Source organism: Antechinus flavipes, chromosome 5 (assembly GCF_016432865.1).
Source record: "Antechinus flavipes isolate AdamAnt ecotype Samford, QLD, Australia chromosome 5, AdamAnt_v2, whole genome shotgun sequence".
In the NCBI taxonomy this organism is placed as follows: Eukaryota; Metazoa; Chordata; class Mammalia; order Dasyuromorphia; family Dasyuridae; genus Antechinus; species Antechinus flavipes.
In genome coordinates this window covers 8,228,627-8,241,926 of record NC_067402.1, presented here as the reverse complement: position 1 = coordinate 8,241,926, position 13,300 = coordinate 8,228,627, and the positions used below count along the sequence as shown (strand labels likewise).

Here is a 13,300-nt window from a genome sequence, read left to right as displayed (position 1 = left end):
CGCGTGGGATTGTCCTTTTCGTGCCTCACGAAGGCGCTGGGCCACACGGGATCAGACCACGCAGCAGTCTGGCGGATCAAAGCCGTCCCGCTTGCCTGAATCTGGCGGCAGTTTTAATTTGTGTACAAGGAGCGTTTAAAAGTTGGTTCTTAGCAGTCAGATTGTGGCTGAGTCGGAGCTTTCCGCCCCTCCGTCTGACAGACTCATCGTGCCCAGACGTTTCTGGGGGGCCAGGGAGGGGACGGGAGAGGCCAGAGGGGAGAAGAGAGGGCGCAATGAGCTCGCTGACATCCCCGACAACACGGGGGGGGAGGGGGGAACGAGGCGGAGAGGGGGGGTTCCTCGGAGCTCAGTGGATCCGAGACTCCTCCTCCCCCGCTCCCCCCCAGTCTGCTCTTCCATTGCTAAAATGCATTTGTGGGGTCACGCCTGGAGATGGGGGGAGCAGGAGGGAAGGAGTTAAGGAGGAAGGAAGGAAAGGAGGGGGGAGGAAGGGCTGCTCTCCCTCCCCCTCCTCCCTTCTTCCAGCCGAGGGGCCACTTTACACCTGAAGGCGGGCCAGCGCCGCCCCGCCCCCTCGCGCATCCCTCCCCCAACCCCCAGCGTCTCTATAAATGACGGGAGGCAGGAGAAAGTTCCCACTCGGAGCGGGCGTGCTAGGCAGCTGGCACAGGGGCGCGGAGAGAGGCAGACGGCGGAGGCTGCGGCTGGACGCGGGGCCACACGCCCCGACAGTCGGACGGCAGCGGAGGGACCCGAGCCGGCCCACGAGGAGGCAGGGAGGCTGGCCGCGGAGGCTGCGTCCCGCCCGATTGCCCTCCGCTCCCCAGCCTAGCTCTCTCGGCTGTCCGGTCTCGCTCCGCTCACCATGCAGCTGCCCACCGTCCCCGGGGCGCTGGTGCTCCTGGCGTGCGTCCTCGCCCGAGGCGGCTCCGGGTTCAAGAACGACGCCACTGAGCTCCTGTACTCGCACGTGGTGAAGGCGGCTGCGGGGGGAGCCCAGGCGCTCGGTCTCAACGGGGGCGGGAACAGCAGCGCCCTGAACCAGGCTCGCCACGGCGGCCGCCTCCCGGGCAGCGGGGCCACCTCGGGGCTGGAGGCCCGGAACAGTAAGTGCGGGCTGGGGCCGAGGGGCTGAGCCCAGCGGGAGGCGATCCCAGGGCGGAGGGGAGTGAAGGGGGGGGGGGGGCGGGAGCCGGGGGAGAGAGCGTCTGACTCCGGCCGGACGCGGACCGACAGCCGGGGGCAGCGAGTGCCAGGACGGCGCGGCGCCGGCATTCAGGGCTCCGGGCACGGGGCTGGACTGCGCTCGGGCATCCCTCGGCCGGCCACTGCATCCGGCGCCCGCCCGGCCCGCTCTGAGGGGAGGTCCCCATCTGGGAGCGATCTCCCCGCGCTGAGAACCTGCATTCCTTGCTGAGGGCTGACAGCGAGGGCTTTGTAAAAGGGGCCTCGGGGCCGTGGGGGGAAGGGGGCGGCCGGGCACTCCCCCAAAGCACCCCGGGGGGTGGATTCCCCACCGCGGGCGCCAGGGCAGCTCCTGGAGGAGCACCCCGATCTCGGGAAGGGAACTGCGCCCCCACAGCTGGGCAAGATCAAGGTGCTTTAATGATAATAAGAATAACAAGCTCAACTTTGCTAGAAACACTCTTGAATTCCCGCTTAGTCTGTCTGTCCCAGACACTGAGGCGACCAGGAGGGACAGACCAGACATCTGACCGGTGGTAAAGCAGGAGGAGAACAGGGCATTTCTGTGCCAGGAGAGGGAACGTTCTCAAGGGAAGCCTCAGTTTCCCCCTCTGTAAGTTGAGGGAGTAGATTCTCTGTGTCTCTCAATCTGTGAGCAGAGGATCTGGAAGGTCTGGCGAGCTCTAAATCGCCGAGTCTATAATGTCTGCTGAACCCGAAGTAGGAGTGGAGGCTTTCGCTAATTTCAGTCCAAAGAAAGTGCCCCTTTAAGGGGGAGATTTCCCTTTTTGTCGGAGTATTCGGTGCCTGAACTACCTCTCCGGTCTGTGGGAGAACGCGGGAGGGGGCAATGCCCGCATCTGCCATTCATTTGATTTCCAGCCATCCTTGGGTTCTCTTTTCACCGTCTGGGTGAAGGCAGAGAGCTCCTTTTCCAGGGGTTAGCCTGCCTGGCCCAGGCTTTTTTAAAGAGACAGGGGATGGAGTAGAGAAAAAGCTCTGTCTAGAGCCATAGTCCCTCCTTCTCCTCCTCCTCCTCCTTCTCCTCCTCCTCCTCCTCCTCCTCTTCCTCCTCCTCCTCCTCCTCTTCCTCCTCCTCCTCCTCCTTCTCCTCCTCCTCCTCCTCTTTCTCTTCTACCTCTTCTTCCTCTTCCTCCTCCTCTTTTTGCCCTTTTTCTTCTCCTCCCTCTTCCTCCTCTTCTTCAAGTCTACCCTCCAGCCACAAGAGGGGCTTCTACTCTGAAAGTTGTAGCAAAAAGTCTGTGTGTGTGTGTGACACACACACATACATATACATACATGCAGAGAAAGGCAGAGAGAGAGAGAGGCAGAGACAGAGACAGAGACAGAGACGTGTCTTTCCATACAGATTAAGGTGTGTCACCTTTCTTGAACCTGGGTGGTTTTGAGTGCACAGGAAATCTCTGCTTATTACAAGATTACTAAGCAGTGCAGGGAACATTCATCGTCAGTGAACTGTCACCGCACAAATGGGGAGACAATTTCCCAAGAGCCACGATAGACAAAAGGCCCGAGCATCTCCTCAGCCGCTGCCAGGTACATTCCTCGGCACAGCTGCAGGACGGGAGGCCACCTTGAGGCCCCCGGCTAATGAGAAACATCCCCACCCTGGCCACATTTCTGGGCTAAAGGAACACCTTTCAGCCACTGCCTTACTGTAGCTGGCTTCCAATATTGGAAGAAGGAACGCAGGTGGAAACGCCTCCAGAGGTCCCAAATAATGAATTACATTTGAGTTTTCCTCTTCTATACATTTTTTCTGCCTCAGTCTCTCGACGGGTAAATGAGAGCATCCATCGTGTGTTCTGATCCCAGAGTGACGTTCATATATCACTCCCAGGTTTGTTATTGTGTTGCGTTTACGATACCAGAACATCACCAGTGACAGGAAACTGCTCGCCAGAGGAGACCTCCGATTTCATTCTGGCTTTCTGCAAGCAGCTTGCAGGAAATGAGTATCCGTTCTCTCTCAACAGTGTCATCTTGGCTATGCGAGAGCCTTTGCTATAATAAAATTCAGGAGAATTGAAGTCAAGTTGTTACGGCAACCAAAGCCCCCTGATTTGGGCATTTGGATGAGGAACATCAGCCGTCGTCCATCAAGGTTTCTTGCTGGCAAAACGACGGCTTAAAAATTCACGACGAGAAGCATGATTCTTCGTCAGTGATAGAATCCCAATGAGGAAAGAGTGTCAGAGTCTTTGGACAGTGAGGGACGATCTCCCCCAAATTAACAAGGCAGGGGAGTTAAAGATCACCTCTTTAGGGGGAGATCAAGTGATACCAAAAGTGGAAAAAAGCACTGTAGCCAATCAAGTTACATGAAAGACAAGGGAGTTTATGGATGTTGGCAACTGCTGAATGAACATACTTTTCTACCTATTTTTAGCAGTTGAGCATTTTTTTTTCCAGTTAATACTAGGATAAGCAATCAGATCACATGTTAATGGATCAGAGCTGGAGGGAACCTTAGTTTATTTAGTCCAATTTCCATATTTTACAAAGGAGGAAATTGAGACCCAGGGAGGCAACCTTGGAGTGGAGAATTTCTAAATTCCAATCCTAGCTTAAACTCATACCAACTTACCCTGAGTAACTTGTTAATCTTCTATGCCTCAGTTTCCCCATTTGTAAAACAAAGGGGTTAAATTAGATGTCCTGAAGTTTCTTCCAGCTCTAAGTCTATGATTTGAAACACATATGTATACTAAGCAGGAGAGGTGGGATTGAACCCAAGACCTTCAGACTCCTTGACAGGAGTGGTCTGTGTCTTCTGCCACACTGCTTCTAACTTGGCTCTGAAACCTCAGATCCCCGAGGCCTTTTGGAAGTATTAGAGACCTCTGGGATGCAAGACCTTCACGTGTGGCTTCTTCCTCTGGTGTTGCATCAGAATCACTGCAGGGTGACTCTCGCTCTTGCAGATTTGGTTTGGGAATCCTTGCTTTTGGTGGAGCCTTTGACCACCCCCGCCTTCTCCCTTCTCTGTGTTTTGCAGGTCGAGTCCAGGTGGGCTGCCGGGAGCTGCGTTCTACCAAATACATTTCCGACGGCCAGTGCACCAGCATCAATCCCCTCAAGGAGCTGGTATGTGCCGGAGAGTGTCTGCCGCTCACCGTGCTCCCCAATTGGATCGGAGGAAGCTTTGGCACCAAATACTGGAGCCGAAGGAGCTCCCAGGAATGGCGCTGCGTCAACGACAAGACACGCACCCAGCGCATCCAGCTCCAGTGCCAGGACGGAAGCACCCGGACCTACAAGATCACCGTGGTCACTGCCTGCAAGTGTAAGAGATACACTCGGCAGCACAATGAGTCAAGCCACAACTATGAGAGCATGTCACCCGCAAAACCTGCACCACATCACAAAGAGCGGAAACGAGCCAGCAAAGCTAGCAAGCACAGCCTGAGCTAGGGAGGCGCTTGGCGCTTACCCAGAGCTGACCCGGTGTCCTGTACTCCACTGCATCAAGTGCGCACCGCATCGAGACCGAACACTTTCATTGCCGTGTGCTCACTTCCAAATCTCTGCTTGTTGCTTTGCTCAAGCCCAGAAGGCAGCTGATATATAAGGATCTTCTTGGGGACGATTGTTTTTCCTTTTCTGATTTTTCAGGATGGGTGTTCCTGCAAGCACCGATTTTTCTCTAAACCCATCGCCAAGATTGAAATGTATATGATTTTTGAAAGATGAGCCTTGGCCCTCTGTGACTCCCTCCTGCCCCCAAGCTAATCCGAAAGGCGCAGAATTGTTACCATGAATTTTCACTTGCGTTTTATTTTCAGAAAGGTGCTTCACGATGAATTTTCATGGGAAACATTTCACGAGTCAAGAAATAGTGCCCCTGTTGAGTATTTTAATGAATGTCTGGTATTTCTGCTCCACATGAGACCCAGTGATTTCTCCAAAGTTCATGGTACGAAATCCCGACTTGCATGCTCACCTCCAGTTACCACGTTTGCCAGAAATGCATGGCAGCAGCTGCAAATTGAATCCCAAGAACTATTTATTTGTCAGTGTGATTATTTAATGAGCTTGGACATGTGGTTTTTTCCAAATGTTCATTTTTTTTTTTTTATGTTTTGTAGCTTTTTCACGTACCTAAATATTTTCCCATGATTTGTGGTTTGAGTTAGGGGAAAAAACAACAACAACGAATATAGATCTTGTACATATGTAAAATAAATGTCTTAGTCTTCTTGTTATATATAAATATATATTATATATTTTTCATTGTGAACGTTATCAATAGTTTGGATTTTTTTTTTATATAAATGCTTTGTAAAAGCTAACATATGTCCTAGTTTTTGTTGTTTAATCTGTGCAATTCGAAGGGAAGGCCAGTGGCTTTCAACTGCATTGACCTCTTTCTGCAAAAATAAACATGACTTAAAGATCTTCTGGTCTTGGTAGCTACCATGTCAGAAAGTGTGTGAGTCTGCATGAATTACAGCACTTAATCTCATAAAGAAGGAGAGATTACCGCCTTGTCAGCAAGTCCCATGAACACTTTAGTGAGAGTTTCTGGGCTAAAAGGGGGTGTGCTGTTAATGGGCGTGGGGACTGGGAAATTCTTAAATGACTCATATGGATTAGTCCTCCTGTGTGTGAGATATGGGAGTGGGAGGGGCAAGGAGAATATCCAAGGGTTTGATCACACAGTAGAGATTCTGGGTATTAGGAAGAGATTCAGTGTAGCTGAGTTCTTCACATTTTCACAGTTCTAATTGGACTGAGATGTTTTTAGTCAATTAGCTTTAAAAAATACAAAATGGGGGGCAGCTAGATGGTGCAATGGATAGAGCCCCAGCCCTGAAGTCAGGAGAACTTGAGTTCAAATCTGACCTCAGACACTTAACCCTTTCTAGCTGTGTGACCCTGGGAAAGTCATTTAACCCCAATTGCCTGAGCAAAAAGAAAGAAAGGAAGAAAAGAAAAAAGAAAAAAAAACACAAAATGGGAATTGACAGAAGTAAAAAGAGTAAATATATGCTTTTTTGGTGGGGAGGGGGACAAGGGAGTCGATTTCTAATTTGAATTTAGAAATTATATTGACACAGTGCCAAAGCAATAGATTCAGTCGGTCAAGCAAATCTTTTGTCCCATTAAGTGGACATGGGCTAAGCTAGCTAAGTGGAAGAAGTAAAGATTAAAGTAGTCTGAAATGATAAAATTAAATTTGGAAGGGACCTTGTACAATGACAAATATAACTCCCCCATTTTACAAAGACGGAAATAGGTTCAGAGATTAATTGGTTTACATTTGCTTACCCAAGAAGTGGCTGAGCTGAGATTCAAATCCAGGTCCTCTATTCCAAATCCAGTGATCTCCCCACTATCCTCTGTAGCCTCATCAAGATCCCAGAATTTAACCATGCATTATACAGAGTAAAAGAAAAAAAAGATGAAAATAGGACTGATCCACTCCATAAGTGTTCATAAATTACATGCACAATCTGGATTTGATATCTAACTGAGATTCCAAACTAGGAACACTCACAGTGTTCCATTTTCCCTGATGGATGTCCAGTAGTCATCTGGGATCCTTGGGAAACATCCTATAGGGAGGTTAACACTATGTAGAGAAAGGGAACTCAATTTGAACAGAGACCTTGGGTCCCAATCCTACATGAGTGATGTGGCACATGATGAGTCATGTCATGTGTCTGGGCTTCAGTTTACTCAATTAAAGCATGGAGATCATGCAGTTGCACCTAGATCCTAGAGCTATTCTAAGCGTCAGGGAAAGGATAGAGAAAAAAGACTCTGAAAGTCATTTATGAGCATCATCTATTAGTCATTTATTACCCACTCTTGAGATTAGGAGTGGAATGGGGAGGGAGCTAATGGTCAGAGAATCCAGTGAGCCTTGGGGCAGCTGGGTGACTGGAGAAATGGCTTGAACCAGGGAGTCTCTATGCCTCCTCCAGCTGCAAGGACCTTGGAGGTCAGCTAGTCCTCATTTTACAGCCTAGGGAACTGACCCATAGAGAGAGCAAATGACTCATCCAAAACCACCCATGTGGCAGAATGAGGAATGAAACCAGGTCCTTGGAATGTAGAAATTCTCAATTTCAGAAATTCTAATTCAGAAAAACTTCATCTTCTTAAACCAGGAGAGAGAGAGAGAGAGAGAGAGAGAGAGAGAGAGAGAGAGAGAGAGAGAGAGAGAGAGAGAGAGAGAAGAGAGAGAGAGAGAGAGAGAGAGAGAGAGAGAGAGAGAGAGAGAGAGAGAGAGAGAGAGAAGGGAGGGAAGGTGAGGATAAAGGAGGGTAGGGGAGATGAGACAAAAGAGGGCGATGAGAGAGAAAAGACAAGGAAGGGGCAGAAGAGGAGGAAGAGAGGGATAGAGAAGATAGGAGGAGGAGGAGAAGGAGGAGAAAGAAGAGAAGAGGAAGAGGACTAGAGGAGGAGGAGGAGAAGGGGAGGAAGAAGAGGACAAGAAGAAGGAAAGGAGAAGGAGGAGAAAGAAGAAAAGAGAAGGAGGAGTAGAGGAGGAGAAGGGGAGGGGGAGGAGGAAGGAAAAGAGAGCCAGAGAGAAGAGATAAGCTAAGACAAAATAGGGGGAGCAAGAGAGAAGAGAAAAAGAGGGAATGAGGAAGAAAAGAGAGGAGAGACAAACACACACACACACACACACACACACACAGATGGAGAGACAGAGTTTTAAGCATACCAAAGATCAATCATTCATATCCATTCTGTCTAGCAGTTCTGAAATGACCTTCTCAGTAACACTTAGCTAAATGATTTCAAATTGCTCCCTGTGCACTCAAGTAATACAATACCTCTTCTGAGAAATAGCTGAAGATCCAGTGCACCCGATTCCATAGCTCTTACCACCTGGTCCTGCCTTGGGGCACGCAGGGTTCCAACTTGGAGGTCAGAGAGAAGGGTCGGTATCCTGAGGTCAACAGCAGAAGTCCAGAGCCAACCTGTGGTCCTGCTCCCCCAGATATCTGCACCATCATGAAGTGTTCACATTGTAGAGTAAGAACTTGGAATTTTGCATCAGAGTTAAAGAATTTGCTCTGACCTTTCTTCCAATCAGAGGTGTCACATTCAAGTTCCCTTCTCCTGGGGGGGATAAAGCCAACTCAGAATGAGCATACTCTTGGAAATTGTTTCATAGCCCTTCGGGAAATCGCTGCAGGAACTCAAAGCTGGCCCTTTGCATCCTTCCTGCAGAAATGAAGCATTAAAGAAGCAAAGAGTGTTGAGACATCCCGTGAGAGAAGGCTGGCTGAAACTCACTTTGCATCTGGGCTATCTGGGAGAGGAGCAGCATTGGAGCTCCCTGTGCTAAAAAGGCCCATTCTCTTCCTCAGATGCATTTCCTTCCCTGGTGAGCAAGCACTAGGCTTTGATTTGTGTTTCACTGACATCCACACAAACATAGCTCCGGGTTACACTGAAATGTGTCGACAGATTTAGGAGCCAAGCAGACATTCTGTCACTAGGTGTGTGCGTGTGTGGATTTCTGCATGTGTATGTGTATGCATGTGTTGCCTACATGTTACAAACTTGCCCGAGTATCTATGCTAAGCAACTTCCAACTTCCCAGGTCTTGGTCAGTCTCACTGGGCTTCACGTTTCCCTGATCCTATAGTGGGTCCTGGTGCTTTCAGGCTTTGTAAACTATACAGCTAGACTGTGGAATCACCGCAGGGGGATTGCCGGGGCAAGCACAGACTGTGCCTTCCATGTTTGGAAACTTGTTTGAAAATAAATTCATAGTGATCCTGCTGTGCAAGTGTATGATTATGTCCACCATGATTGAAAAGTCACATCATTTGATGCTCCCCGACAGCTGGCGGGCCTACCGAGGTATGTCTCCTCTGTGACAGCAGAGACAGCAGAAAGTTTCAAGATTTTCACAAAGCAGCACATGAGTTTCTCACTTCATTTGTAGTCTTCCCATTTCCCAATACACTTCTCCCATCCTATGTATTTTCATTCTCAGTCGTGGCAAGAGCTGTCTGCTTTAGGAGGAGAGTTTCAGAATAAATCTTTTGTCAGCAAATGGTTGTCGCCTTCATTGAAAAAAAGTGTCCTTACCAGCACAGATGGACAGCTGGACAGAGGCAGCATTTATGGCTAGTTTGAAGGGGAGAGAGAATAACTAGGGTCAACTAATTGCTAAAGCAAAAGGAATAGAAATGTCTTAAATCAAAATGACTTCAGTTGTCCTAATAGGAAAGAAATCCTGTGACAGAGATGGAAAAAACCACCATCACCAATGGGTCTTTGCCAAAACAAATAGAGAATCACAGTTGACAGGACTTCAAGTAGCATCTCATCCCATCCACACCTAAACAAGAGTTCTCTGCCCAATATCCCCAACACAAAGATGTCCAGCTTGGGCTCAAGGAATGCCACGGATGGGAAACCACTTTCCAAAGTGACTCGTTCCACTTTGGGACAGATCTTATTGTTAGGAAGTGTTTTTTTTTTTTTTTTTTCTTTTGCTTCCTTACATTTATTTCCATGGTTCCTTCTCCTTCTTAAACCAAACAGAGTAATCATAGCCCTTCTTTCAGCAGCTCTTTTGATATTGAAAGTGGCCATTTTCTCTACCCTTCTCCTTGTTAAACATCTCCAGTTCCTTCAAACTTCTTCTCAACAAAATGGAAGTTCTCTAAAGGTCTTCGTACCTCTTGGCACTGTCTGGAACATAGGCAATGCTTAACAAATACTTGTTATATTGAATTTGTTGAATTCAAGGTCCTTTGCTGATGTTTCTGTACGTGACAGATTTCATTAAATCAATGACTGCTGGCTCACAGTTTATTGTTCTTTTTAATGGATGGTTTTTATAACAATCATTATATAAGGAATATCACTACTTATATAAGGAATTGCCTAGAGAGCATGTTTTAATTAGAGGAATTAGCCTTCAAGAGAGTACAGAATATAAAAGCATTGAAGCTATCATACTGTAATTTTTTTTAACTATCTCTAACCATTTTTTTCTTTTGTGTCAGTATCCAGCTTTTAATAACTACAAATTTAGTAATTATACTTTATCTTACTTTTCTCTTTGTGACCCTTTTTTTTTTCTCTTTTGGGTTCATTAGCAATAAATCTATTCCTTCTCTTTTCAAATTTCTCAATTGGTAAAGACCAAAGTGAAATCTTTCCTTTTATTGGAAGAACCCCCCATTGCTGCACAGAAAAGACCTTTTTTGAGTAGTTTGCCCCAAAAATCATGGCTTTAGTGGCCAACAGTCTGTGTTATATTTCACAAGGATTGATTTAATTACTTTCAAAGGAGTTTGAATCAATTGACCAAATTTACCACTTCATTAAAGCAGTGGGTTTTAAACTGGAGTTCTTGAGCTTTAAAAAAAGTAAGTGTATTTCCATATAATTGCTGTTTTGTTTGTTTGTTTGTTTTGTGATCCTATGTATTTTACTTCATGCATTCTGAGAAAGGCTCCAGGGTCTTCAAGTAATTAGTATTTGGTATGTTCTGAATCTAGCATACTCCTAAATTAGATCTTTGAAGAAAAGCAGCTAGGTGGTGCAATGGATAGAGTGCCAAGCCTGGAATAAAAAAATCATTTTATTGAGTTCAAATCTAGAATCTGATCCTGGGCAAATTACTTAATCTTATTTGCCTCAGTTTCCTCTTGTGTAAAATGAGATGAAGAAGAAAATAGCAAAATGCTCCAGTATCTTTGCCAAGGAAACCTCAAATAAAGTCATGAGTCAGATAAAACTAAACAAAACTCTATAAGAAAGTTTAAATTGAGTTTTTGGTCTACCAAGACTCACCAAAGTGGACTATGATCTTTGCTTTAAAAGTAAGTTGATTCAAAACTTATACAACTGTACAAGTACAAAGTGGTGGAGGATTAGCTAGACCATCAAACAACAAACATCTGTTAAGTCCCTACTATTTGCCAGCAGAAAAAGATCTTAAAGTCTAAAACCTTTATTAAGCACCTAATGTATGCCAGAGAAAAAAAGATTTTGAGATCTTAGTGGACTAAAAAAGTTTAGTTATATATTTCTGCTTTTCCTCAAATTTTTCTGGTTTAGGAGTATGTTAGGTAGAGAAAAAAGTGCTGCTTCTCTGATTGCTTTTTAAAGGAAGAATAGCTTAACCCCTCTACCCTGAATACTAATCATACACACACACACACACACACACACACACACACACACACACACACACACGAGTATAGCAAATTAATCTATATGTTCAAAAAATAGGGAATCAAAATCAGAAAAAAAAAGTACATAGATTAGAATGCTGTCAACAAACAGAGTAAATAATCTCTTTGGGAATAAGATGGGATCTTGATTCCAATGAAGTTAGGAAGAACAATCATTCTTCCCCAGGAAACCTATCCCTGGGGATTATTTGAAGTTATAGCATATTCAAGGACAGGATGACATTGGCTTCTCACGCATGGCTACCATTCCACAATTCTTTTTCTCTCAGAGGGTCTTCTGTTTATATATCTCTCTTGAAGAAACTCTGGAGGATGTGTCACACTTAACATTCTCTCCAGGAACTATATCTCCCTCTGAACTCACAGACGCATAAAATCCACCCCTACTTCCCAAGATTAGTTGGAAATTGGGTTATACTGATAAAGACATGGATAAATTGGACAGTGTCCAAGGGCTATCTTGGAATGTTTGAAAGACTGTCGGGTAGCAGTGGGGTGAAATATGATCTGTTTATCCTAAGAGTACAGAATCAGGAACAATCAAGTAGCTGAGATAAATCTAAGTATGGTATAAGGAAACATGTTTTAAGCATTAAAACAGTTCACAACTAGAATGAGCCACTCCAAGGCATATTGGGATATGTTTTATTAGAGATCTTCAAGAAAATTTTGGACCATATATGAGACCATATCCATTGGGTATAATGTTGATGGGTAACTAACTAGTTCAAGTGTTATTTGATGGCTCTGGAAGTCCCTTCTTATTGAGAGATTCTGTGAAACTATAAATCTGAATGCAAACCTAACTCTCATCATTATTATTGGGGGCTCTGCATTTATGACTTTGAGGTCAGCAGAGGACAAGCTACCAATCTGGGAAGGCTTTGATTGTGATCCTGGCAAGAGAATAGACCAGCTGTCTGGCAAAAGAGAGAGAGAAGCTTGGTGCCAAAAGGTTGGCCAATAAGTGTGACATTCTTAGGTTATCCTCATTCTGGAAATGGACCAAAACTCCATGACACTCAGTTTCAGGTAACTCCCTTGCCTTGTGTTTATGGTTGCTGAGGGTTGAAAGAGAAATTGAGAGAACTAAATATAACACCGTTTTAAATGTCTCTATAAACAATAGTTTAACTATTAATAACTTCACAAACAGTGATATCACCCTGACATAGAAAATAAAGAAATGGACTTGGCAACTGGAAGGTCAAGGTTGGATCCCATCTCAGATCTTTTTTGGTGATGTGATGTTGAGCAAGTCATTTAACTTCAGTCTCAGTTATTTCATCTGTAAAATGGAAGTAACAAAACCACCTGCTTCATGTTTTACAGGGTTGTTGTGAGGATCATATGATATCATCTAGATTAAATATTATATTAAAGTTTATTATTATTACTAAAGAGAACTAGATGAAGTTCTTGCTAAGCTTACAGGTGTTTCTCAGTTTCATTGTACACCCAAATGCAATTTCACAGGACTCTGGGTTGGCTCACTTTGCAGAACTCATGATTAATGTTAACAAAAGTCAGACAAAAATGAGGAATCCCTTTGTTATAAAGACAACAGCAGCTCCTGTGGTAAGAAGTGTAACAGGGTATGAAGAAGCTGAGAAACTCTAGGGAGAACTTGAGTTCTTCCCAATCAAGCCAATGAAAGTCATGTTCTCCATCATCAGTCAGCAGCTACCACCACAAAGCATCATAGCAGAAACTTGTCATATACCAAACTTCAACCTGCCCCTTAACTTGTATCTTCTCCAGATTCCTCTCCTCTAGTCAATAACCCACCCATTCCCATCTCCCAGGTTTCTATCCTGGGAGCTCTGTAGTTTGAGTGCAGATCGACTCAGATTGATTGGAAATAGCAACCATTTCTACTTTGGTCAGAAAATCCTGAGGGTTTTCCCCTT

At 45.6% G+C, this 13,300-nt stretch overlaps 1 protein-coding gene across 1 annotated transcript; it reads left to right on the top strand.

Annotated features, from left to right (window-relative positions):
• Nucleotides 1–654: 654 nt before the first annotated feature.
• On the top strand, nt 655–5,607 carry SOSTDC1 (sclerostin domain containing 1). The gene is made up of 2 exons (XM_051963652.1): nt 655–1,109; nt 4,208–5,607. The coding sequence occupies exons 1-2, from the start codon at nt 869–871 to the stop codon at nt 4,621–4,623; spliced, it is 657 nt and encodes a 218-aa protein (XP_051819612.1). The 5' UTR covers nt 655–868; the 3' UTR covers nt 4,624–5,607.
• The last annotated feature ends 7,693 nt before the right edge of the window (nt 5,608–13,300 follow it).

Coding starts and splice junctions, on each gene's coding strand:
- SOSTDC1 (XM_051963652.1), top strand. CDS start 869: ATGCAGCTGCCCACCGTCCCCGGGGCGCTGGTGCTCCTGGCGTGCGTC. Junction 1,110..4,207: donor GGGGCTGGAGGCCCGGAACA/GTAAGTGCGGGC, acceptor TGTGTTTTGCAG/GTCGAGTCCAGGTGGGCTGC.